Raw genomic sequence first — 26,772 nt, 5'->3', positions numbered from 1 at the left:
GGTCTAACTAGGGCTATATCGGGCGGTATAAAGTACCGCTAAGAAGAGGGGTTAGATAAGACCTCCTAAGGTATCCTATAAAGTGAGGAAAAACCTAATTAGGAATAGGAACTCCTAATTAGGACTATATAGGGCGATTATACCCCTTACGATCGATTACGTTAGAACTAATTAGAATTAGATCTATATCTAGGGAAGGATATCCCCCTAGCGATATAAAAAGGGAACTACCCTACTATAAATAAGGTAGAAAACTATTATTTATTAGAAACCTAAGTAATAACTAACCTATCGTAACTATAAGTACCCCTAAGACCCTAGCCTTAACTATTAAGTAAGTCTATATAGGACTTACCCTAGATATATAGTAAGCCTTAGATACCCTTACTCCTAGCGAATAAGAGCTATACCTCTATATATATAGTACTAGGGACTATAAATTAGTCTATCTAATCCTATCGGTGGTAGCGGAATAAGCTAGGAACCTAGAAATATACCGAAACGAGGTTATATAGCTTATAGCTATTATCGCTGTAAGCATAATAGTAATTGTAAGATATATACTATGGTGTGAGAGTATAAGATATATATTTTACCGGTAGTATCTAAGAGAACCTTAGATATATTATCTACGGTAAACTATATTATAACTCACAATATATCGCTATAAATCTAGGATATCATGATAAAGTCATTATATTATTAATGACCTTCTATGATATTCTATACTGCTAGAGCTTGCCTATATAAGGAATAGAGGATTCCTAGCTAGAGAATTAAAATGAATATAACTTTTCTTACCTCTCACCTATTATTATCTACTTAAGCTAAGTATAAACCTTTCTATATCTTATATAATATTGTATTATATAAGATAAAGCTTACCTAATATACCTTCCCCTACAAAATATTATAACCTACTATTAGGCTATAATATTATTTCTGCTAAAGTACTTATAGGTTATAAGCCCGGCTTACTACCTATTTCCTAAATAGGAAATACCGATATATCGCTGAGCCTTTCCCGAATAATTTCCGAATTACTATATTTAGTAAGATACTAAATATAGTAATATACTATATACTATTAAGTATATAGTGATATATTCTCACAATTATATATAGTATATATTACTATATATAGTGAGCTATATATATAAGTATACTATTATATATAGTATACTATATATATATACCTAATCTCCGATATTTATTATATATCTTACTATAGCCTCCCTAGATAAGATATATCTCCCTAAACTTAGGGGCTCGGAGAACTATACTATATAGTCTATTAGGGTTAAAGTAGCCCTAATAAAGGATAACCTATATATACCTATAGAAACTCCTTCTATTAGTGTTAAAAACAATAAGGCTATATCTATTTCAAAGCTTTATTGTGATAATAGGCCCCTCCTATATCTAAAAGATATAGAGAGTGCTAATAAGGCCTAGCTTCGCTTAGAAGCCCTATATAACCCTAAGGGTTTTACTACTGAATATTTAACCCTAAAAGATTTCTTTAACACTAGATTAAACGATTTTAATTTAATAGAAGAATATCTTAATAAGGTTAAAACCTTAGTAGATAACCTTAAGGGTAAAGGTATTAATCTACCTAATTAGGTAGTGATAGCCTAGGTTCTTAATAGTCTAAATAATAACTATAAAGGGTTTATTTAAAATATAACCCAATTATTGAGAAATAACCCTAAATTATATATAGTGGAAACCTTATTTTCTAGCTTAATTAATAAAGCTAGGGGTAGGGAATCTTCTATATATAAAGGTAGTTATTATACGAATATTGTAATACTTAAATATAAGTATTATAAATTGTATAAAAATAAGCCTTTTAAAGGAAAATACTACTAACACTATAAGGTTATTAGTTATAATACTAATACCTACTAGCTATTATTTCCTAATCTAGCTCCTAAGGGCTAGATTCCGAAAGGTAAAAGGGCTAAAAAGACTATTAAACCCCCTATTTCTACTACTAAGGAATCCTTTAGGGCTAAAACTATAAATTTAATAAGCCCTAGGACTCCTAAATAGCTAGAATTATAAGATTAGATTATATCTAATATAGTAGATACCCCTAAATCTACTAAAGATATAGATATATTATCTAATCTATCTAATTTACCTAAATTAGATAAAGAACTATATACTAGTATTAAAAATCAGCCTAATAATTAAACTAATAATTAATTACTAGATATAGATAATAATATAGAAGAGGTATATCCTCTATTATTATATAGTACTAAACTATTGACTAAAAAACCACTAGATAATATAGGATTAAATCCTATAAAAGAAAAAGTAGATTTTATTCTTAATAGTGCTACCACTATTAGTACTATATATAAATTATAATATCTTTCTTTTATTAAACCTACTACTACTATAGTAAAGTGGGGTAAAGCTAATACTATTAAAGTAACCTATAAGGGTGATATATATATAAAATCTAATACTAGATATATATACTTATTAAAAAATGTTTTTTATATACCTAATCTAGGTATTAATCTTATTAGTATACACTAGTTATCTAATTTAATAGCCCTATTTATAAAAAAGAAGGTATACTTATATATACCTTTAAAGAAAATAGTTACTATAGCTAATAAGAAAGATAATCTATATTATATAAAAACCACTATATTATAAAGAACTATAAATACTATAGTAGCTACTAGGACTAATTAACCTAGTATACCTACTAATAGTAATAATAATAATAGCTATATTCCTAAAAGGACTATAGATAGTAATATAGTGGATAATATACAAAAGTGGTATATTAGACTAGGGTATATTAATATATAGCCCTTAAAAATTCTATTAAAGGCCCTAGGTATTAATATAACCCTAGAATATATTAAGGCTTTCCTTAATAAAAAATATAAAGTATATCTTTTATCTAAAGATAATAGATATATATATAGGAAGTTAAATAATCCTACTAAATTTGATATTTTAGATAGGATATATAGTGATTTAGGTGGTCTATTACTACCTACCTATAATAAATATAGGTATTATATTACCTTCCTAGATAAAAAATCTCGATATCTTTAGATTAGTCTATTATATTCTAAAGATAATACTTATAAAGTATTCGAAGATTTTAAGGTCTTTATAGAAAATTATATAAAAAGAAAGATTAAATAGTTCTTTACTAATAAAGGTAGAGAATATATTAATAAGCAATTTCAATTAGCCCTAAATAAATATAGTATTAGTTATATAACTATTCCTAGTTATACTAAAGAACCTAATAGGCTAATTGAAAGAATTAACCTTACTTTATTTAATAAAGTAAGGGTAGTGCTTATTTAGTCTAAAAGCCCTAATTATCTATAGGGAGAAGCACTCCAAGCTATAACCTATATATATAATAGGACCCTATATAGAACTTTAGGATTTTTAACCCCTTATAAATTATTAAATAGGGTAAAGCCTAATATAACTAATATTAGGACTTAGGGCTCTTTAGCCTATTATTATATAAATAAATATAAGACTAAGCTATCTCCTAGAAAGGAAGAAGCTATTTTAATAGGATATAGTGATTATAATCACTATAAAATATAGGACTATAAAAGGCAAAATTGCCTATAGTCTAGGGATATTACTATATATAAAAATCAATTCCTAAAAGAAATATCTCGAAATATAGAACCCTATAGGACTAAGTTAATTAGTCCTAAAGACTTAAATTCTAGGGAAGTTAGTATAGATCCTAATAGTCCTATTAAGGATAATATAAGTAATAATAATAGAGTATTAACTAGAGAAAAAACCTCTAGAATTAATACCGACCCTAAATATAGGATCGAAGTTTAAATACCTATATTATATACTATTAAGGATACTATACTAACTAATTATATTAGTTCTATTAAGACTAATATAAATAATAGGTTTCTATTAACCGCTTCACTATTAACTAAACCTAATAGCTTTAATAAAGCTATAAATAGTCCTAAAAAGGATAAATAGTTTAGGGCTTACTTAGCGGAAGTCAAAGAACTTAAAAAATAAGAAACCTATAAAATAATAGATATACCACCTAATATAAAACCTATTAAGGGTAGATAGGTTTTTAAGAAAAAACCTATTAATAGTCCTAATCTAGATAAGGACTATATAACTAATAGTAATAAAACTATTAGATATAAAGCTAGGTAGGTAATTTAAGGATTTTAGCAAAAACTAGGTATTGATTTCCTAGGAACCTTTTCTACTATATATAGAACTAAGTCCTAGTATCTAATATTAATAATAGTAGTTAATAAAGGCTAGTATATACTACAATATAATATTAAAAATACCTTTATATACTAATATAGATACTAAAATATATACTATCCTACCTATAGGAGTATATAATAACCCTAATAAGTGCTATTATCTAAAGAAAGTACTATATAGTCTAAAACAAAGCCCTAGGCTTTAGTATAAATATCTATCTAATATATTAGCTAAATTTAACTTTAAGGTCTTTATATACGATAAAGGTATATATATAAACCCTAAAGATTAATATATACTAATTTATTACGTTAATAATATATTAGTAATACACAAAGATTTAAGCTATATTTATAATATAGTAGCTAAAATAAAGCACTATATAAAGATAGAAGAAATTAGTATAGTATCTATATTCTTAGGTAATAGTATATCTATTAACTATAAAGATAAGATACTATATATAGACTAAAAGGGATATATAGAGAAACTATTAAATTGTTCTCTATTTATAATAATCCTAGTTATAAGCCTATTAAAACACTAGGTAAACTAGGTTTAAAGCTTAAAAAGAATACTATAAATATAAGCCTATAAGATATTAAAGAATATCAGAAATAAATAGGGTCTTTACTCTATTTAGCCCTAAAAACTAGGCCTAATATAACCTTTACTACTATATACTATACTAGATATATAAGTAATCCTAGTAAGGACTATTTTATAGCCCTAAATAGGATTTAGAAATATTTACTAGTATATCCTAATATAGGATTAGTATATAATTACTTAGGTAATAACCTATATATAAAAGGCTATTCTAATACTAATTAGGGTAATAATTTAGATTAACGAAAATCTACGTTAGGCTATATATTTAGCCTAAGCCCTAATATAGGGATTAATAACCCTATTAGTTAGAATTCTTAACTACAAAAAATAATAGTATTCTACACGACGGCAAGCGGGGCGCAGGAAACGGCGCCCATTTGCCTGTTGTTCCGCCCGCCCCGACCGCCTGCCTGACTGCGGTCTCCCCTACCCCTTCCGGCCTGGTGGCCCGCTGAGGTGCCCCGATCGGGCTAGCGCCGCAGTGGCCGCTTTTACTAGTCTGGCCCTCGGCCGTCCCATCTATAAAACACCACTCGCCCTCCCTCGACTCGTTGACGCACTTTCTCTTCTGCTTCCCACTCTCTCTACCCCTTTTCCTTTTGCCCCCTATTTCCTTTCGCCCCCACCGACCCGTACGCGTTGGCACTCGCACGCCCCTGCCTTGCGCCCCGAAATGACCTCGCACATCGGACTTCGTCAGACATGCCACTCGACCCGCCGCCGCTTAGCTGTCCCTCGCCGCGTTGACTGCGACGTGATCGGTTGGCCAGGAGTTGAAGCGCTGAGATGGCCCGTTTTCGGCCTTTTCCCGTGAGTCTATACCTTGTCTATTACTTATTAAGTGACTAAATAATATGGTTGATTATGGTACAGAGCGACTTAGAATGTCTTTTGTTTCTAAGCCTTTATCGAAGGTAATTCCCCTATTTCGCCTGTATTCCTTGCACTTATAGGGGTATCTCGGATCTCGTCGCCACTGGACCTATTCTTCCGCCTAGTTGTTACTGATATTATATCGCATAGCCCCCGGCGTCACAGATTCACCCACACCTGCTCGTTCGTGAGCCTGGTGGCGGCCTATCGTCGTTATGGTCGGTCTCACCGGCCCTGTTGCAATGAGCTAGGTTATCTTCGACAACTTATCTCGGTGCTGTGAGCTAATAGTAAAAACCCTGTGTCTGCAATTGAACCGGATAAGGAGCTTAGTCTGCGAAGATAGCGTGATGTGGTCTTATCGAGGCTATACTATTAGTAGTGAGACTAGGAGCTATATATTTACGTATTTTGGGGCGCTCCGTATCGAATTACCCGATATAATAGGAATACCTTCCGCGGTATAAGAGGTTATCTTCTCGCGAGGCTGATTTTATAGGTATAAAGGACACTAGCTATTCTACCTAAATAGTACTTCGGTATTTCAAACCTATTCTAAGTTCTCTACTCCCCTTTCCCCCGATTCTGTATCAATTGTAGCTTTATTCCCCCTTCTAGTGTCCCTCTAGCGAATTTGTACTATCCCTATACCCTAACGCCTTCTAAGTTACCCCTACACACGATATATTAAGCGCTAGTTATCGCTTAGAATCCTTCCGGCCTTAGAACCTTTCCTAAGAGAAAGTACAACCTTTACGGGATCGCCTCGGTACTTGGTACCTAAGCCCGGTCTCCTTATCTACGACGCCTTCCCCCTCCAATCTTAGTAATCCTATTTTAGAGACTTAGGAGATATATACTTTAAGACTTAAGCGGTATCCCCTACCTATTCGCCCCCCGGCAGAGGTTTACTTTAATGGCGGTCTATAACCGAACGCTTAAATCACTCGACGCGAGCCGGAGATATTAGAGCTAATATCTCCGACTTACCCTAGCCCTAACGCCTTCGAATTTAAAGACTCTCTATACCTTAACGATCCTCTAAGTGTTAGGGATAGTGATTATACAATAATATATAGACAAATCGTCCCGGATTCTAAGCACTAATCCCTCGGCTTCGACTTAAGTGGCTAGGAGCTCGCTTTTACTCCTAATTAGCACTCTTAATTTAAGGTTCTTAAAAGCCCTCTTAAAAGCCCTATATAGGCCGGACACTTTGCGGAAGATCTAATAATCGATCCCGCACTCCTAGACAATAATCGTTCCCGCGATATTAAGTAGGCTTAAATAACACCAACTACCACTATCGCTATAGCCATTCCACGCAGAATCCTAGTTAAACACTATCGCTCCCCGGTTCGAGACGCCTATCGCCATAGTAGGTAATACGATCCTAAAAGGCCGGTGTAAGTCGGTCGGCTACCTACCAAAATCAGCAAAGTTTTAGTTATCGTCGACAATCGCCTAAAAAAAAGGGCCAGCCGGTCCACTCCGGAACTTAGCCGCAAAAATGTGTCACTTCCGACCTTTTGTGCTTAGTTCTCCGCCCTTCCGGTTAAGGAAAGATTATAGTTCTTGTCCTAGCTATTCGAGGGTGCCTTATCTCTTTGCCTCTATATACCACCGAGAAGGGATATAGTCCCGACGTCTAGATCCCAATATACAAGCATAAATACTTAAGCGGTCGATACGGGACTTACTCCTTCCTCGAGAAAAGGGCTACTATGGTGCGAGGAAGAGGTTCGCTTACTCGTGAAACTTAGAGAGGAAGAAAACCTTGTGTGGTCGGAGGTAACTAAGCGGTTTGGTCAGAAATTCATAGGAAGGAGTTAAGGCTCTATATAGGTATACTAGAGCACAAAGCTTAGGAAACAATAGCCGTCCCCAGCGAAAAATGTATAGAGGTAATAACATCAATTGATTTTATGATATAACTTGGGAATTTTTGTATATTGTATATCTCTATCTCTGATAATAGCAATCATAACTTCTTGCTTGAAAATTGACTCCACTTTTGACCCTACTATCATTTTTCCCTACTAGAAAGGTATAGGAAGGTGGAAAGGAACCAAGAGAGTGATTAGTGTTATATATAGCTCAACAAACATACCATCTTAAACAAACTGTATTTTTACTATATGATGACCACGAGTAGATCTGTAGAGCTTGAGGATTGATGATCTCAAAGGGAAATATATATGGTATGTCTTATCCAATTTATATAATAGGCTGGGCCTAAGCAAAATGAAGATAGCCCTTATATAACCGTTCTATTTAATGTCCTATATGTTACCATATATAAGACAAAATAGTAGTTAGGGGAGTCGAGGTTCTAGAGCGCCCGTTTAACAAAATATCTATCATCTTTGCTAGTGATCGGTTAGTGATAGAGGCCCCCCGCTTTGGCCTTAGTGAACGGCTTGTTATATATGGCAATACAGCTACACCTACCTGGTTCTATTTGAAACTAGGGTAATAGAATAGATATATCTTTGGCAATATTGTTTTTCCCTTAAAACCTAGTCGTTTTCTTCCAGCGGTGTGCCATGATCAGCCATTCACTAAGCCCGAAGCAGTTCGTTGTAGAAAATCTACAAGGAGGCCCAAGTCGCGCCTTACAGTTCCTAATTAGGTCTAACGTAGAAGTTCAGGTATTATTTGATTGATTAAGAGACTATTCTAACTGCCGTAGTAGTAGCTATACAGCGTACAACTAAGTAATAACCCCTAGCTTTGGGAAGATAGGATAAATATCATGCTAGAAATTGCCTTTATCCACTCCTACCAACTATCGACTCTCAACTTGCGACCGAGCCCCATTATCATCAAGCAGGAATTAAATTTTAGAATTAGCCTTATACCTTATAGAAGGTAGTTACTGTAGCGGCAATATATGATTGGTCCACAATTACTCTTTTCTCCACTATAGGAAATGCCATCGGTCTACTAACGTAGCCCAAGAAGCTTATATATCGCACGTGTTGACTGTGTTCGTTACTATATTGACCCCTAATATTCTTGTGACCTTGTATCTGTCCCTTGTTGGCTATATAAGCAGCGGTGAAGACTTATTTCTCATATATATTCTTCCTCGTAAAAGTTGTCGAAAATCCAGTTTTCTTGGATTCTTGTCTTCTCTTCTTCCGTTTCGGCAGTATCGAGAGTGTCCGCTTTTAGTTTTCTCTCGCTTCTTTTCGCCTTATTATAGTTTGCTAAGGGTACCTAGCCCTTATGCCTAACCCCAATCGCTTCCTAGTAAGTCTGGAATTGTTTGTCTGCTTTAGACTGTGTGTGTTCTAGCCGTAGATATTCCGTTAACTCATTATCCGAAAAGGATATTGGATAAGGTGTTCTAGTATCACGAGTTAAGTCTATCTATATCCTAGACAGTTTTATCAAATCGGCTATTAAAGTTATATTGTCACCCTCCTAAGGGTCACTTGTATAATCAAAAAGCCGCCGCCTTAAGGTACTAAAATCAAGGGTCAAGGCCTCGTAATGTTTAGTATTTCTTTCTACTATCAGTTTAATATAAAAATAGTGGAGTTAACGCCTACGTAGGAGGTCCGCTTGCTAGAATTACTCTATTTCTTCGAGTTTATCGAAGTTGTCCGGTAAAGTCGGGAGTTATAGTGATTCCGAGATCTTGTCGCTATAATTCTGTAGACTCTCTAGAATACCACACTATAAAAATAATAGCAAAATTGTACTATGCTACTAATCAATTAACCCTATAACCTCTAGGTTATCAGAGATAAATATATTGTTGGGTTGAAGATCGGGGTGTCGTATAGTTAGACGATAAAGGGCCGGACAGTTATGTGGTATAAGGTAAGGTGTAATCTAAAGGTATTTCTCTAGAGCCATAGTATGTTCGAGGTGGGACTAAGACTGATAGTTATATACCTCTCGGCGAAGACACTAGAATGGCTGGAGAGGTCGCCTAAATTTCTCAAGATAGGCAATCTCCTTTTCGGCACTGGTAGTAAGAACTGCTAAAGGATCTCGGTCTTTATAGAGTTAGTCTTCGAAGTCTTCTATGTCCCGAGTCTTACCCGAAAGTCACTCATAAGGTCCACGCTTAACCGATAAGTTGAGTCTTTTCCTATACTATATCCGTAGCGAAGTATTAGGGCCGATATAGAAGCAGTGGGTCGATCCGAGGCTTATAACAATAACTCGGGGGTAATTATCTAGCAAATCATTGTAGTAATAGAGACTTCCACTTACTGGAAACTATAAGCTAAATAAACGAGACTCTAGCTACACAATTCTTGCAACCGATTCTCTTCTTTCCCGTTTAGACAAGGTATACTATATATCCCCTAGATTTTTTCCTTAGATATACTCTATAAATATATATTCTGTACCCGCACAATTATCTGCAATAGTAGAGTAGCTAAAAACCTTCGGTACTAGGATACTATAAGCACGTAGAAAACCTAGCGTTGCGACTTCACTCGCGACTAATAGGAATCTTAGTTCGGTAGCCGGATATAGAATTTGTGCAATAAATCGATAGCTATCTCGTATAGTGATCAGAAAAGTCCGGTTGAAGCCTCCCTTAGTAAGTTTTTTTGAATTCAATTATATCGGTTTCTTTCTTCTGAACAGCTAGAGTAGCAAGGCGCTTAAGTCCAGAGATATTGAAAACTTGTCTTCTCTCGTGTCGTCTCAAATTATCATTATAGCTATTGTTATATCAGCGGAGAATTTACGATAAATGATTTGTCTAAGCCTGCAATATATATCTATCGTCCAGACGTGTACTCGAATAGATCACAGGGCTTAGGTATTTTCTGGAACGTCGAAATAGGGCGTGCGAGAGTTAGTCTTGTATTAGGGATGATTTTGCGTGGGTGGAGAATATAAGGAATTGTTCCGAATAGACGCTTAGCCATAGCTTCATTAAGAGAAAGAAGTAAGGCGGAGGTAGGAAATAATCAGGAAGGGACTTTATATTACCCCTTGACGCGCTTTGGTCGCGTCAAAACGAAGTGGATTAGGTAATCAACCACCTTTAACTAGTTAATGCAGAGATTCTAGTAGGATAAGAGATTATTGGCCGGTACTGTTAGTACACAGTTTCGCAGTTTTTGCCTTAGGCATTAGTGAGTTATCGGTTTCTTCCGTATTGAAAACATAGGGGTCCAATCAATGTCTGTATCCGCTCTCCCAGCAATTTATAACTAGTTATGGAGATATGATTAGTTATATAATTTAAATTACAAAACATAAAGGATTAATAAATCCTCCGGTATCCCGGCGTTGATGCGCCGATATGAGTATACTTAATTAGATCTTGGAATAGCTTGCGCGAAGGAGGACGACTAATTGCATCTATATTATTGGCAAAACCAGCTTTTCTAGTCCGTGTGGCAAACAAAAGCTAGCTACCCTTTGGATTCCTATTGATGGCTAAATATACTTACTTCAATTTAAAAAGATACCGACTTTGCTCTATTTGGTTCAAATCGTAGATCTACTATATTGACTATCTACTATAGTTTCAAACTATTAGATATTTAAGTCTTGACCGAAGCTACGGCGTCGCCTAAGCCCTTCTCGGTATCTTCCTTCGAGCCATCTTTCTTAACTAGGGCAGTGGCTATGACTATATATATCCCACTATAGCCTTCTCTCCACGTTTTGATTGAAGAGGGGACTTTGCTAGTGTTTGGCTATATCTGGAACTTATGATAAACCGCATCCGCTTTAGTGACCTCTCTATTATAGTCCTATCGAACCCCTAGATATTCTTGTTCTGCCTATGTCTTCGGGAAAGTGGTCTTCCCACGGCTCACACTTGGATTAGTGAACTTTTTCTAGGTATTTCCTTCGACGGCCTTACCGGTTGCACTTTTCAATACCTTCTGTATCGTAACTCTCGCTAATAGAGAGTATTAATTAGGGAATGAATTGTTCTTGCTTAGAAAGTATATATATATTAGAGGAGATAGTTTAGTACCCTCGAAAAGCGATCCTTGAGGTGAGCTTTCGGATTATATCGCGGTTGCGGTTACTGTACTCTCGTGTTTAAGATAATGTGTAAAGCTACGGTACTTATAGTTGTCTGATCTAATCGCGCTTTGGGCATGCGACGCAAAGTCGCGTACGAGTGTAGGAAAGCGCTAATTCCTGCGGAATGATTGGATCTAATCTATGCTTTGATCGCAACCTTGCCATTAGTGAAACACGGTCTCGATAGCAAGGAGCTGGGTATCATTTCTCCTGTGTGCTATCCCCATACTCCGTACACGCCTTGGTGATCATACATCATATAGTTTGCTCTATCATTGGTCTCTTTGATATTGTTAAGAAGTGACACCATCAAAGTTGCCCATTTCTTGTTAAAAATAAATTAAAAGAAAAAGGGTGAGTAAAATAGAAATTGGTCGTGTTGGTCTTAACTTGGCGATATATTTCATGCGAGTGCTCAGCTGGTTGTCGGTTATGGTCGAGAAAATCCAGTATATTTGCCATAGATTATTCTGTCCAGCAAAGAAAGAGAACTGCGAGCAAGGATACGGGAGGAAAATGAATCAAAAGAATTTGACTGATTTTCATTCCGTAAGGAGTTAAGGATATAAAGCAAAGTCTAGTTCAATGGGAGACAGCTATACACAATCTCCTTTCTATTTGATCGTTATTCATTATCACCCCAGTCAACTTAGCGCTAAACCCGGTCTAATGATTGGCATTAATACAACATCTTAGCACGAAGTATATAGAATACGAACTAGGGCCTAGCACCTATATCCTATTTTCTTTAAGATCGCTGGGTGGAAAAAGTGTCTAAACTACTACCAATATATCTATTGCGGCAGGGATAGGATATATATACCCAGGCATATATATCCTATCCCTGCTGTATTAGCGTCTAAGCCATATATATCTTTCCGAATAAGGAGAAGCTCAACTAGAACCTATTATATAGGCGTAGCAACTTTAGTGGGAAAATTAAGCTTCTTCCCGTTATCCAAACTTTATATCACTCTTAAGATAGGCTTTCGAGTAAGTCGTTTAAATATAGCCGAAATCAACCTTTGCTAATTTATAATAGGTTGACCGAGTATTACGTGCTACCCTTTCGTATCTCGAGCTATTACTCCGTGAGGCTGGTAACAATATATGACACTTAGATTTGTCGTGGATTTAGTTACTGACTTACCTAGGAAACTAGCGACCTACTAAGAAAGATACTTGAATCCCTAGAGTAGATAACTGCTCTTTATTAGATATTCGCCTCGAACTTAAAGCGGATAATTTGGGATAACTCTGCTTTGTCTGAACGTCGCTTATGGTTTTAGAGCTTCTTATCGCAATCTAGAGAAAATCTGGATAAGAAGTAAGTGAAGAAACTTACTAATATTACCAAAAACTAGGCGCTTTTAGAAGAGAGAGTTGAAGCTCTCTTGTTATACTTAGTTCTCTGGTCTAGTTGTCCGTAGCTATTCTAGGATAGCGATATCCCTGACCAAAATATTTTCCGACGCTGCTTTGTTGACCTTGAACGGATTAGAGAGATTGATCTATTAAGAAGAAAGCTTTTGTTGATCATCTTATCACAATATATCTAGGAAGAGTAGTGTCAATTACGTATCAACGGCAAAAGACAAAGATCTAGGCCTAAGTATTTAAACGCGAATATACCGGATACCAATCGACAAAGAATGTTTCTTCTAAGCTCCTTATATATTATTGTGTAAAGGCTTTAGCCGAACGCTGATATAGCGAAGCAAAGAAAGACGAAAAAGTCATTTTTACTGTATTCACGGTTCGGGTGGAAATGGTAGTGTATTAAACCTCAAGGAATTATTCTTTCTCTACTAGACTCCACCGCGAAAAGGTATATATACTATTCTTTGATATTGAATAGATATTGACTCTTTTAGTTTTGAAATATATTTATAGAGTTTAGTCGAATTTAAGGCTATTAATCTATTTGTGAAAACACTACCTTAATATCGAATCCGATCTTATTTAGAGCGTGCTATAGGATCGCTTATATCTTATTATTATAGGGGGACACAATTGGAGACTACAATCCATAATACTCTACGAACAATAGTAGTTAAAACGCCTATATAGCGCAGCCAATAGGCTAAGCGTACGGGCGACCAGTATAGATCGACTATTCTATATATAGGTAGGTTTTGATATATTCTCTTTAAGGTGAACATCCCTAATATTTGTCTTATCAGGGAGTGAAAAAACAGCTAGGGCTCTTTTAAGTATTGTAGTAAGCTTAAATTACAGCTTCGACGGAGATCGGCCGCGACAATTCTATAAAAAATTCCCTAGCTCTCCGATAAGTTTCTCTAATATATCAGTATTCCCGGAAAGAGACTAATACTCTAAAAACCGTTCGCTATCAATCTCTCTTGAGACGTATCAGATAACCTCTCCTCCTACCAGCCCTAAGGTCTCGACAAGAACCGATATAATCCCTGAACCTTTAGTGTATCTACCTTTATCCTCCCAACCAACCTCAATTTCGCAATATATAGGCTATAGTGAAACTTTCGCGGCAACTTTGATTCTATAGCAATCTCTTAGCTAGCACGTCTGTCATAAGTTATATTAACAGTCTACTACCCTATTTAAGAGTAGATACGTTACTGAATATAGCCAAAGTGCTACTTATAGTCCTTTCTGTACCTTCAATGATATAAGTTTCGTAATAGATAGTATTTCGTAAGGGTATTCTATTACCCTAAATGTCCTATGCACTAATAACACTAGCATCGCCATATAGTGGTTTGCGTTAGAGGCGGAAGGTCTAAGAATGAGCAACTTCACTTCTATTAATACTCCTGAGCTTTAACTAAACCCACACTAGGTAAATCCCTAGGTGTTAAATGATATAAGCGCTGCTCTGCTCGGAATCGCCCCGGCGAACAAAAACACTATGCCTTTGTTAGGTTTTAATGATACTAATATTACAATATTAGCATTTGTACCTAAAACGCTAGATATATAAAGATATTTGGCGGAAATGATTGACTAGGTGTTAAAGTTCAATTTCTTATCCAATATATTCTCGGAAGTCATATAATTTCAAAAATAACCAGAATTATAACCATGCAAACGCTAATAAGTACTTATTCAATATACAAAACCATACTCGTACAAAAGACTTATTTATAACACAATATTATCTATTATCAATACCACTAATCGGCCACCCTCTAGGATATAAAGGGAATATTCCTATAGAATGTGATAATAATATTTTGTATCGACTTCTATTCTATAGATCTAAATATTTCCTCGGATCGATATTGGTATTATTATTATGAAAGTATCGGCGATTCTAGGTTGACCGGGAAAGTATATAACTCCTCCTTTCCTACTCCTTGATATCCTCCGAGACGGGGCAGAGTATATAGCCTTATATTTAAGTTAGAGATATTTTATCTTGTGAAGTTCGCCAGAGATCCTATACCTTAACTAGATATTCCTCCACAGCTCTATTTATGACTTTATAGTAGAGATCACTAGGCAGAAACCCGGAAGCTTTCCTAATTATCGGTTCGGGGACAGAGTCGGCGATAGCATAGACTTGGTCCTAAGCTAATTTTGCGTTTTGTTCGATATTCTCGGATACGATAGTAATTACTGGCTCATGAATCTGGTTGGTTGTCGCTATAGGTCCTTATAAGGGCAATAAAGCGGACATAGAAAAAGTCTTACAGAATCAGGCAAGTAACTCGAAAGTCAGGTATATCCTCCCTAAACTTTTCTCATGACAATCGTTAAGCTATTTACGCCTCTATAAGGAAAATCCACGACTTCGGTTAGATAAAGGAGGGGCTATCGCGGGGCTTGTCGAAGTCTCCGATCTTGGTGCCCGACCCTACACGACCCACCTAATATAGTAAGCGAAGTTATATAATAAAATATTGGCTTACTTATAAAATCCACCATCTATCCTAGTAGGGTAGGTTTTAAGGGACATATAACTCATTATACATAGACTAGTTAGTGATTTGCCTAGTAATCCTCTTATTTATTCTACACCTAATTTACGACTAAAATCTCTGCTTAATTGATATAAGAAGCCCATTAACGGTGATCAAGAATTAAATGCCTATAGAGGGATAGAGCTACTTTACTTAAACTTTAAGGTCAATTTATCTGCGAGGGCGCCTCTAAGATAACTATGGCAGACTTAAATATTGTAGGGATAGGATATGTGTGCCTAGGTATATATATCCCATCTATAGCTCTCTCCGTCTTAGCTTTGTAACTAATTGTATATAGTAAGAATAACCATACCTATATTTTTATCACTATATTAAAAGAGATAGTCGCTTCAAAAGTAGCCAAATATCTATTTCTACCTATCACTAAGACTCTATATCTAAGACCATGGTCTGTTTAAGCATACCGAAATTTCGTTGTTTGCTTTCAGATTATATGACCCGACTCTTCTCTCTAGGAAACTCGCGCGAGACAGTTCTGTTCGGAGGTCTAGAACCTGACCGAAATTTGTTGAGTGAACCTTTGAAAGTACCTATGCCGAAAGAGCAACCTACTATTTCTGCTACTATAGACTTAGCGCCGATTCGCTTACGGGTGGGTTACCCTTTCCTACTTATAAATATCAAACTCTAACCAAACAAGACTATATAGGTTTGGTTTTCTCTAAGTGGGCTTTATCTTATAGAAGATATCAAAAGAAAGGGCCTTAAGGATATGGTTTTTGATGCCATTGCTCTTCAAGATCTTAGCGATCAGTATCAAGCCCAGGTTGGCTATAACAATATAAACAATGCCTTCCTAGTGGACCTTGCGGTACTAGAGACTAGTATTTCACGGGTTTTGGGTAAATATAGGCTTCTGAAATTCGTTCCTCTGAGTAACGATAATCCGATTATTGTGTAGTAACCAGTAGAAGATCTTGACTCAAAGAAAGCTCTTTACTACCAACGCCTACATTTAAAATACTTATAGGAGTATATAAAAAGGTAGTATCTCACAAAAGTTTTGGATATTAAGATAAACAAACTTTGGACAGACTAGTATAATGACTGTCTTAGAGAAATTGGTAACCGCCTTAGAAAGCTCGGTTACTATTAATCAATATAAATATAATCCAGTTCATTTTTTGCACTCCACTGATCATATAATAGGGCTCAATTTAGATAAGCAAAAAGCCAAAGTTTGAAGGGGCCGTTACACGTATAATACTTCGGTATCGATCTTGAAGTATTCTCACTTTACTATCATAAGGTCGTTGTAGGAAAGTAATCAAGCCCTACCCCACTTCGGAAGATGAAGTATCAAAATGCCAAGTTATCAGCGCTAGTATCAAAATAGTACTATAACTAAGGTCACGTAAAATATTCCCTACTAAGGCGTATAAATCGTTTTCGAGAGAGATATTTCCATCGGGGTGTGGTTCCTGGGATCTTCTGCTTCTCAAAGTCTTATAGATATCTAGCAGTATCCTAGCGTCTTGGCTAGAAGTTTCCGAGGGCGCCTATTCCCTAAGGGATAGAGATTCAATTCTCAAAAAAAGCATTGCCTCCAAAGAAATTTCTGCGGGCCCATATAAGAACTGAATAGGAATCGGGGTGGACTTCTAATATAAGTATATTATCGTCACTAGCGAAAGAGGTAGGTACTGACCATGAGTAGATCCTTGCTTCAATGAAAAGGTACAATCAATAGCGCCTTAGGTAGTAGGAATAGGCACCTTTATAACCTGCCAGACTTGAACTAAGAAACATAGGTGATATTTAAGGCCTTCTATCTCTATTAATGCCTTTACCACATATTATTCTACTCTATTCGAAGCTAGCTGCCCAACTGACCTTATACACTACCTTTCTTCTATATCGCTCTAGTCCCTTCTTCCGAACTAGATACAATCCCTCTGGATACCATCAGGAGAGCAAAGTAGAGAACGCCTAGATTAAACTGTCCCTAATATTTCCAGCCCGTATATAGGAACTAAACCAGCGGTATATAAGCTTCAAAATACCGAAGTTGTATATAACGTCACAAAGCCTCTACTAGTTTGCATTTCAAATCAAATTGAGAGAGCGGTGGAGACACGCGCTAATCTAGTCGCAAATTATATTTGTGAGTTTTCCTATATACTATAAGCCTTTAATATTACCTTCTCACACTTTAATTGCTAGTAACCCGACCCCGAGCTATCTCCATGAAATTTGATGACTATATAGATTGTGAGACTATTATGCTTCCTGACATCCCTCTAGACATTAAACTTATTAAAGGCAGGATTATTTGCGTAGAAGAGGAATACCTATCCCCTGAATGCTCAACTACATATCTAAAAAACAAAAAGCTGGCTGTGATCATGTTGTCAAACATTAGTCAAGGACCGAGATCTTCAGTAAGTGCTCTTCTTTATTCTCAGGCTTATTGCGGTAATCTAATTCTCGATAGCTAGGGCCTCTAGATATTGACTGATCGGCCGGTGTGGAAATACTTCCGGTACTTTCGCGGTATAATCACAGGTGATATAGCTAACGCTTATGGCCAAATTCATAAGTCCTGATACAAATCCATATTGAAATATATCAATATATTCTATCTATTACTATTTGAATTGGATGCCTATTCTCCGAGTTTGAGTATATATGGGATGGAAAGGAGACCTATGGCTTTATTAGTGGCGTTTCTGCAATTTCTTCTTTACTAAAGTGATTTTCCTAGCAGAATGAAATATAACTTGGCAATCATTGATCCTTTGGCAGTCCCTGATCACTTTCCAACGATAGTAGTTACTGCTATTCCAAGGCGAAGAAAGGAGTAGCAGCTAGCCAATGGCATAAGGGCCCTAGTATAGGAACATAATTGGCTTAACGTTGTGTTGCTCTTTTAACCTAAAGCAACAAATCCCTTAGTTACTAGTTAAACACTATATACAAAAGAATCCAATCATCCTAAATTAACATCAATCTTTTCGATTTAGAGGTTATCTATTTTAGCAAGATTGGTGCCAATTGGCGGTTGGTGGGGCCATCAAATATGGCCTATATTTTACTCTATTCCTAGCCCACCAAATACAAACATCCCTAGAATGTGAATAGGGCAAGTACCCATTTAGTTATATAAAGACAAAGGCTACTCCCAGAAATCTCTGCAAGAAAAGTAAGCCTTAGATCAATAAAAATGGAATCCCCTTTTTATGGTACGCTCTTTAAACCACTATGGCATCATCATAAAGCTAACCTAAGGACCCCTAGATCCTAATATCTTCTTAAGAGAATTTAGACGAATAGGGCCATATATCTATGACGTTCTAGATGGTCAGAAAGAGTATACCTACTAGGCGAGGCTATGTTAGCTAATAACTTATAGACTTTATCATAAAACTCGATGCAACGAAGTGCTCCCTGTATAAGCCTGTCGACGACAAATTATAGAAGCTGTGCGCCGGAAGAAGCAGTACTACTACGTATTTTACACTTAATCGGATCTACGAAGTCCTTCTAAAATCTAAGAGCTACAACTATATTTGGGATTTATTCAAACAACCCATTTTTTCAATTTCCCGGAAGTCGAAGATAGAAGAAATATACTAGGAGAAGCCAGGTCTCTATCTAGTCCCTAGTGGTAAGAAGCGTGTTATGACTCTATTAAGTTAGAGCTAGAGGCTGACATATAATAGACTTGATGATAATACGCACGAACAGACAAGCCTCTATAGGAGGTTATTCTTATAAACTAATTTCGAAGGAATTTCACAGCGATTGTTAATACCTCTTTACGCTTGACCGAGCCGTACAACAACTTAGGCTTACTAAGATATACGCGGGTCTATGGATTCTCGGTAAACACGCGAGGTCTATATTCCTAGGAATATCTGTTATCATAAGGGGCTAGCTTCAAAATCTGGAGTTTTCTATTACCGAGGAGGGGCTATTGACTAGGCTTGTCTTACAACTCGGGCGGCCTATTAAAACCCAGGGTATTGCTAATCTTCTACAAAGGCGGGTTGTCGAAGGCGAATATTATATGACTAAACTTTTAAGGAATAGAGACTATTGGGATGCTAAGTGCGAAATATTAGGTTCTCCGCAATATTGGCAGTAACTAACGGGAACCCTACGAGAACTTATTAATGCTTTGTGTTGAACGCTGTCCTTTTGTGCCTTGTCTATTTTCTTTCAATGCTTTAAGTTAGTTTATGCAATTATATCTCTCGTTGCCTTTTTGCCCCTTGCCCACAGAAGAATAGGCGGTTCGAGAGAAGCTCTATCGGGCCTAGTGGAGGTCAATTCGGGGGATCTCTTAGGAAATAAAGCAGCTTTCCAATTTCTGTCCGCTATTTAGGTGCGCATAATTTACTCCGGAGGTGTGTAGTTATTTTGGTATCGGAAACATTCAGCCCGAACCTTGTTCTACTAGAACTAAACGACGCGGTATATCCCACCATTGTAAAACCCCTTATCCTGCGATATCAATGAATTAAAGATACATTTCCCCATAGCGCCCTTGAGTCAAGTACTAGAACAATACCGGTCGCGGAAATCCAGAGTATCTAAGCAACTGGAAAAAACAGGTAATGGCATGGCGTCGTCGGAGCTCAGAGTCGTTCTGGAGGTCGATCCGGGCGCCTCTTCTCCTGAGGAGGCGACTATCAAATGGTTCGAAGCGGGTTACTCCTACATACTCCTGGCCTGATGGCCCAATACTGTACGATAGGCTACGGTGATACTTGGCAAGGATAGCTGCGGCGCTATGACTCGGGACCTTACGCACTAAGTAATCCAGGCCTTCCTAGACTATACTAACTGAGGAGATGACAAATGTGGCCCTTGCCCACTACAGAGGTTAACTTAATATCTGCGATAGAAAAATTGGGAAGTATGTTTGCCAAGTACCACTCGCTCGCCTCATCCTGGGTTCTGATATACTAGAGAATCTAATCCTTAAAACACTTCAAAATACGCACTACGCCACTATCCCGGCAGCGCCTATTATCTTGATTTCATATCTAATATTAACTATAAGAGGCGCCTCGTGAAGGGCTTATAAATATGAATAAACTTCAACCCCATCGATGTCTTACCTAATTTGAAACACTTGGTTGCTATCTTTGCAGGAGACGAGGCTTGATATGATCCTTTTGTCTCCAGTATTCGCATTCCATTACTATCATTATTGACATAGAAAATACTACAAAAGAATGACAGTCGATATAAATTCTTCCTTAATTACTAGACTTTGGGAAAAGCTAATCTATCTCCTTACTTTAGCAGAGCTTCGCCAAGCTCGGGAGCTATCTCCACCGATTCTTGAATCGGACGAGGGTAGCATAACTCCTATTATGGTAAATTTAGCGGTAGAATATCTACACAATATATAGAATAAAGTACCATATTAGACAAGTCTTTAAGCCACTGATTCTTAGTGGACGAGTCAAAGATATATATATACCTAGTTTTGCGGACTCGCATAGCTAAGAAGACATCGGATTCGCACTTAAGGACAAATTCTTTAGCCTTTTTGAATAGGCTTCGCTAATATCTATTTCGTTGTTGCGTTTTCGCTCGCGCACTCTCTGACTATCGCTTCTTCACCTATAGGGATTTCTTGGACATGATATAGTTACTACTAAGACCAGATTATTTAAAGGATCTCCTATAATTCGAGGTAGCTTAGCCTATTAAATATCCTAAACCTGGTCACTAAGGGTGACTGCGGTCTCTATCGAAGCCATATATATTCTGCCTTAGAGAGCCTACCGCAGCGAGGCTATCTATCTTGTTGGCCGTACCTACTATCAAAATGTCTTGATCCAGAGAGCTCTTTACCTAGCGCTCTCTTTTCAAGATTTACACTATTAGATCTAGGGAAGATTCTATATAGAGTATAGATATACTAGCCATTTATGTAATTGCCACTAGCGGTATTTTTTTGGTCCTCTTTCTGATCTAGGCTCGCTCTATCTTAATCAACTAGGCGTAATCTTTCTCTATTCTACTCTCTCGATATCTTACTCTCCTAGTCCTTATTTATAGGTATCGGATCTATGGTCTATAGACTTGATCTAGTGTCCTTATCCACGTGATATATATCACTATCAATATTACTCTTGTTTTCTTTAAAACCTATTCGTTAACTAGAGCTAGCCACCGGGCAGGGGAGCTAGCGCTTATCAATATAATCTTCCCTCTATTAGCTATTAACCTTGGCTATCTAGCCGACCTTCTCGGCACTATATGGCAAAATTGTCGCAAAATTCACCTTATAACTAGCTAGATAGCCGTTGCTCTAATATTATTTCATATCATTGCCAAGGTCTAGAGCTAGGAATTTAGCTTTCTACTAGGTGATACACGTAATCTATTTACCATGATCGTATATCTCCCTCCTAGTATTATATTAATATAGCTAATAGTTATAGGGTACTACTTCACTAGGTGTCCTTACTCTATTTTCCATTCTATACTTTTGTCAATAGTCCTATAAGATCTTCCTCCGAACCTATTAGACCTTGGCTAGTCTCTTTGTCTACGGCACTTAGCGGTATCTTCCGACCTATAACGGCCCGCTAAGACTATATATCTATATTGCTTTAGGTATCTTAGGGCTAACCATATACTTGGAATTGGCGACTCTGTTTTATCGAAATGGGCTCTTTTCGGGCCATAGGGCTCCCTGTGCTCTTATATCATTCACGTTCAGGAAATCTTAGGAGAGCGGTAATATAGTAACAGCGGTATATATTCGCGTTGTCTTACCTCGTCTAGTGAAGGTTAAGCCCAGTCAATATATCAATCTCTAGATACCATCAATTGGTCTATGGTTGTGTATATAGATATATCCTTTCATAGTTATATCTTGGTCGCGAGGTAAATAGGATACTATAGAGCTTCTTATATAACCACGGTATGGCATGACCTCAAATGTTCTCCGTTATGCCACAGTCGCTCTAGATAACTCGGTATCTTTCCTTACTCTATTCACCGGGCCTTATGGCATAAGCGAGGATATCTATTAATATAAAACTACTTTAATGATTGCTAGCGGATTTGGGATTACTATAATAATTCTATACCTTAAGAAGATGATATATGGTTATAATACCTACACTCTTTAAGTTCGCCGGCTGCACTTAGTATGGTAAATAGAGTTAATTAGTGAGCGCGTCAATACGGAATTCAAACAAATTTAAGCTAATAAATCAGATATAATAACTGCAGCCCAGAGCCTACTTAATGCCCTCCTTGAAGATGATATTATAGATAAAGGCTATGTTTGTGTCTAGCCTCAAAAGGGAACGTGAGCACACAATACTGATGGAAGCATGGATTTAGATACTTAGTATATCAATCTATATTGAGAACGGCCTCGCATATAATAAAACACTATTCGGCAAATATAAACGAGTATATTTCTACCAAGGTGAGCCTGATTACCATAGTATTGTCTCGCTTAAGGTATCTGGGAGCTAGGTCGAGAGACTACCGAACATTCGAGACAAGCGAGGTCAGACACTTATAATGGGTAAGTGCTCCGGGCTGATTCTATTTGTATCACGTGTTAATCCTCTTTAGTTTCCACACTAGACAATCTGAGAGACTATATACAAGAGATCGTCAGAGGCCACCTATATCAGGATATTACGCTTTTAGAACTAGAATACTAACCGGATTAGGGAAATTATCGGCAACTTAGTAGGAGATTAGGGAGAGGGAAGGTTTGGGACATATTATAGGGTGGTTACGGTGGTTATAGGTCTAGATATTATCTTGGGAAGTCACTATAGGCTAGAAATGATATCTTCGCTTGTAGCTCTTATACTGAGCCTATTCCGTTTCAGGCGCTTTGGTGGTTGCCAGGGAGATCCCTAGTGTGTGGAAAGGTAGCCGTGAGTGGGAGAAGTATGTTACCCGTCCTTTTAGAACCCTAACTTTTCTCTCACCCTTTGGGGTGAGAAAGGGCGTCCTGGTCACCTAAGTGGTCTAGACACACCTATAGTGGGTAGGTGGGGCCGCGGGTGGGGCCAGTGCTTTCAGGTACTCTTTTATTTCTCTCTTGTGGACAGAGGTCCTCACTCTTCTTTACGCTCACCCTAAGGCGAGAATATCTTCGCTTTTCGATCACCCAGATAAGTTTCTGGGGGCGTATCTGGTGAATGGTACCGGTGAGGCGGTTATATCATCCGTCTGTCCTTCTCTGGCCCGTGGCAGTGTTTTTGTCCGGGCGGTTCGATCTCTTTCTAGAAACCCTCACTATTTGACCACCTTTTGACCACCTTTTGACCACCCTTTAACCACCTTTTGACCACCCTTTGACCACCTTTTGACACCCTAGGGCCCCTTTACCCTAGGCTAGCTCCCCTCCCGATTTCCCTATAAAAGGGTGGCGATCCTGTCCCTTTCTACCATGATTTGATTTCTCCTAACCGGTCCGTTCGGTATATCTCTTATTGCCTTTAAACGGTATCCTCTCGTTTAGTATATTCTTATCACTGACTACTAACTCTTATTCCTTTGTTTATCACCGTAGGGGTATTTTTATAGGCTGGTTCCCACCAAAATAGTTTCCCTTATGGTCGGCCTCTAGGTGAGTTAGTCCTCTTAGATTAAGTTTGTATCCACTTATCTCGCTTAAAGGATTTCTATCCGAAGTATGGGCTAGAGTGGTATTAAGATATATATTCTGATATAAGTTAATTTTTATTTCTTGCCTTTTGTGAATAATACTTATTCTTTTATAGCTAGTTAATTAGATTGGCAGTAAATTAGAGTAAATTGGATGGATAGAGAGTTCCTAGTAGGTAGAAATTTTGAAATAGGTAGAACGGGGAGGCTATATCCGATAGTACGACCTAGCTACGCTAGAAGGGTTCACTATTTCCTTAACATACCGGGAGAGTTACGAGAACTTATTTTCCTTCTTGATTGTCTTCGAGGTAAGCTCGCTTTCCCTAGACACACGCGATAACTAATAGCCAATATAATAGGAACGAGATCCGGCGATAAACCCTGTTCCTTTAAGCATAGACTAGCGCTGTATAGTAAGTTAGTCGCTATATATGCTATATTTGGTTCTTACTCTTTATAGTTTGCTCGAGCTTTCGGAACCGACCTAGAATAGCTCCGGAAGCTAACTAGGGCCTAGATAACATAAGTCGGCTTTGGACTAGAGAGTGTATTTGTGAAAGGCTACCTAGTATAAGAAGCTATTTAAGGTAATTCTATAGTATCGCTAGGTAAGAAGTATTTATATCCCGGTATTCGTACTCTCGACCTATCTAATTCACGGTTTTTTAAAGGGAACTATTATATGGATGCTATATAGCCCCCTCTATCCCTTTTACCTTCCCCTACCAACCCCTGCTAACCTACAAACGATATACTAACAACCTACGATAAGACTAAATCGTGGATAGACAATTAGATCCTTTCCGGCGATAACGAAGGTAGCTAGATAGACTGGCTTTTATACGAAGCTAAGACCGCTGAAAGAACCACTATTCTAGTGGTAGATCCGAACCATGCTAGTATCCCTTAGCCACTCTTTGGAATAGCCTTACCTAGAACTATATCTATACCTAAACTAGATAGGGATTATTCGATACCTTCTACTATTTATGTCGAAACTCCGCGAATAAGAGAGTAATATATCTTTCCGGCGTTTAGAGTATCCGTGGTTAGTCAAGCAAGCGATATAAATAGACTGTCCGGTGACCTAGGGAGGCAAGTAACTATAACGGAAACTATCAACAATTCAAACTATATCGCTCTTAATATGCTATAGTCTTGTAGTATCTCCCTCGGGAACGATCAAATTCAGAGGATCCTTGAGGCAGAGACTTATCTCCTTATATAGGACCTTAATAGCATGCTAAGACCCCTATTTAATCATTAGGACAAATATAGCTCACTCGATTTGTATACACTTAGGCTCCCTATATAATAGAAAGGTATATAGGCAGCCGTTGATTACCTACGAGTACTAGATATAGACGCGAGTTCTCATTATCTAAACCCTATTACAAAGTGTATTAGGTATATATTGCTCTATTTTAATTATAAGGAACTTTGTAAACACCCATAGAAATACTATCCCCATCCGTCATCGAAGCGCCCTGCGAGCTATATTCTAGATTGTATCCTCAATATATACCCAGACGATCCACGTATAACCAAGTCCGAGAAGAGTCGACGTGATAAGATTTCCATATACTACATCCGACGAGGTAAATAGTGGTGGGCGCTTATAAGTAACTTAGGGGTTAGTATACTATTAGTAGGTAATAGTTCTCTATATGATATGATATACGTATACTAGCCAAATCATCGCGTGGCTTAGCTGACCTTGATTAGGTGTAATCATATATTTACCGAACCTCAGACCAAAGTTTTTGTCACTTTCGCCCAGAAAACTCGGCCAGGCACCGTTCGCGTCTTTAAGGCATTGGAGCCCGTAGTTAAACACCTTATGTTTAGGTGGATCACGTACGATCTACGTAAGGCTATTTTCGATATAGATGATGGTCTTCTTAGATCGAAGGAAATGGTGTCTGTCCGCGAGGATGACGAGAGAGCCCTGGCCTTCCACTGGACCGAAATTTCCTGGAAAGTAGTTGATGTTAAGAAGGATATAAGTCAAAAAATGACTAAGTTCCTTAGCTAGTGTGCTGGTAACGTAGCACTAACTCAATAGCTAACTTTGACGTTGTCTCCTTTACACTTCTGTCGCCACTAAGCTTCGTCGTCTTGTTTAACCTTTCTTATCTGCCTTTTTTTTTTTACGTCTATATATTGCTTATGAATCACCCTTAGCTTTCGTAAACAAGAGCCTAGAATAAAATGGTGATCATTTATTCGTCTTTCTTCTTTTCCTGTCAGCTACCTTTAGCTATAGTTTGATCTCTATATTTCCAGACTGTATAATGGCCAACAATAATTAGCAATAAGCACACTCTTATAACTATCCAGCTTACCATCCTAAGAACCCCACAAAAGCCAGCCATATATAGGGCGCCACTAATCTTTAAATTCGGAACTTTATTGGGAAATT

The 26,772-nt window shown here is 37.3% G+C and overlaps 8 protein-coding genes across 8 annotated transcripts; 7 read left to right on the top strand and 1 right to left on the bottom strand.

The window, feature by feature from the left end:
- Window positions 1-5,551: 5,551 nt before the first annotated feature.
- On the top strand, window positions 5,552-5,761 carry N7500_008554 (uncharacterized protein; the record flags this gene model as incomplete). Its single annotated transcript, XM_056679698.1, has 2 exons — window positions 5,552-5,688; window positions 5,752-5,761. 2 exons carry the CDS (start codon window positions 5,552-5,554, stop codon window positions 5,759-5,761), a joined length of 147 nt encoding a protein of 48 aa, XP_056530070.1.
- A 4,328-nt stretch (window positions 5,762-10,089) lies between these two features.
- N7500_008553 (Aminoglycoside phosphotransferase) lies at window positions 10,090-10,652 on the bottom strand (the record flags this gene model as incomplete). The annotated part of the gene is made up of 3 exons (XM_056679697.1): window positions 10,090-10,314; window positions 10,364-10,442; window positions 10,516-10,652. 3 exons carry the CDS (start codon window positions 10,650-10,652, stop codon window positions 10,090-10,092), a joined length of 441 nt encoding a protein of 146 aa, XP_056530069.1.
- A 5,521-nt stretch (window positions 10,653-16,173) lies between these two features.
- N7500_008552 (uncharacterized protein) lies at window positions 16,174-16,641 on the top strand (the record flags this gene model as incomplete). Its single annotated transcript, XM_056679696.1, has 2 exons — window positions 16,174-16,332; window positions 16,390-16,641. The coding sequence occupies 2 exons, from the start codon at window positions 16,174-16,176 to the stop codon at window positions 16,639-16,641; spliced, it is 411 nt and encodes a 136-aa protein (XP_056530068.1).
- An 879-nt stretch (window positions 16,642-17,520) lies between these two features.
- On the top strand, window positions 17,521-18,198 carry N7500_008551 (uncharacterized protein; the record flags this gene model as incomplete). Its single annotated transcript, XM_056679695.1, has 4 exons — window positions 17,521-17,658; window positions 17,733-17,844; window positions 17,904-18,121; window positions 18,175-18,198. The coding sequence occupies 4 exons, from the start codon at window positions 17,521-17,523 to the stop codon at window positions 18,196-18,198; spliced, it is 492 nt and encodes a 163-aa protein (XP_056530067.1).
- A 705-nt stretch (window positions 18,199-18,903) lies between these two features.
- On the top strand, window positions 18,904-19,157 carry N7500_008550 (uncharacterized protein; the record flags this gene model as incomplete). The annotated part of the gene is made up of 3 exons (XM_056679694.1): window positions 18,904-18,922; window positions 18,978-19,040; window positions 19,093-19,157. The coding sequence occupies 3 exons, from the start codon at window positions 18,904-18,906 to the stop codon at window positions 19,155-19,157; spliced, it is 147 nt and encodes a 48-aa protein (XP_056530066.1).
- A 3,599-nt stretch (window positions 19,158-22,756) lies between these two features.
- N7500_008549 (uncharacterized protein) lies at window positions 22,757-23,389 on the top strand (the record flags this gene model as incomplete). The annotated part of the gene is given in 5 exon segments (XM_056679693.1): window positions 22,757-22,817; window positions 22,929-22,996; window positions 23,058-23,180; window positions 23,196-23,247; window positions 23,298-23,389. The coding sequence occupies 5 exon segments, from the start codon at window positions 22,757-22,759 to the stop codon at window positions 23,387-23,389; spliced, it is 396 nt and encodes a 131-aa protein (XP_056530065.1).
- Window positions 23,390-24,491: 1,102 nt separating this feature from the next.
- N7500_008548 (uncharacterized protein) lies at window positions 24,492-24,860 on the top strand (the record flags this gene model as incomplete). The annotated part of the gene is made up of 3 exons (XM_056679692.1): window positions 24,492-24,658; window positions 24,710-24,763; window positions 24,811-24,860. Exons 1-3 carry the CDS (start codon window positions 24,502-24,504, stop codon window positions 24,858-24,860), a joined length of 261 nt encoding a protein of 86 aa, XP_056530064.1. The 5' UTR covers window positions 24,492-24,501.
- Window positions 24,861-26,022: 1,162 nt separating this feature from the next.
- N7500_008547 (uncharacterized protein) lies at window positions 26,023-26,385 on the top strand (the record flags this gene model as incomplete). Its single annotated transcript, XM_056679691.1, has 2 exons — window positions 26,023-26,031; window positions 26,104-26,385. 2 exons carry the CDS (start codon window positions 26,023-26,025, stop codon window positions 26,383-26,385), a joined length of 291 nt encoding a protein of 96 aa, XP_056530063.1.
- Between the last annotated feature and the right edge of the window lie 387 nt (window positions 26,386-26,772).

The sequence above is a fragment of the Penicillium coprophilum genome (assembly GCF_028826855.1).
Source record: "Penicillium coprophilum strain IBT 35676 chromosome Unknown utg000005l_segment0_segment0, whole genome shotgun sequence".
Classification (NCBI taxonomy): domain Eukaryota; kingdom Fungi; phylum Ascomycota; class Eurotiomycetes; order Eurotiales; family Aspergillaceae; genus Penicillium; species Penicillium coprophilum.
The sequence above is the reverse complement of the archived record's forward strand: the minus strand, read 5'-3'. Positions and strand labels throughout refer to the sequence as shown.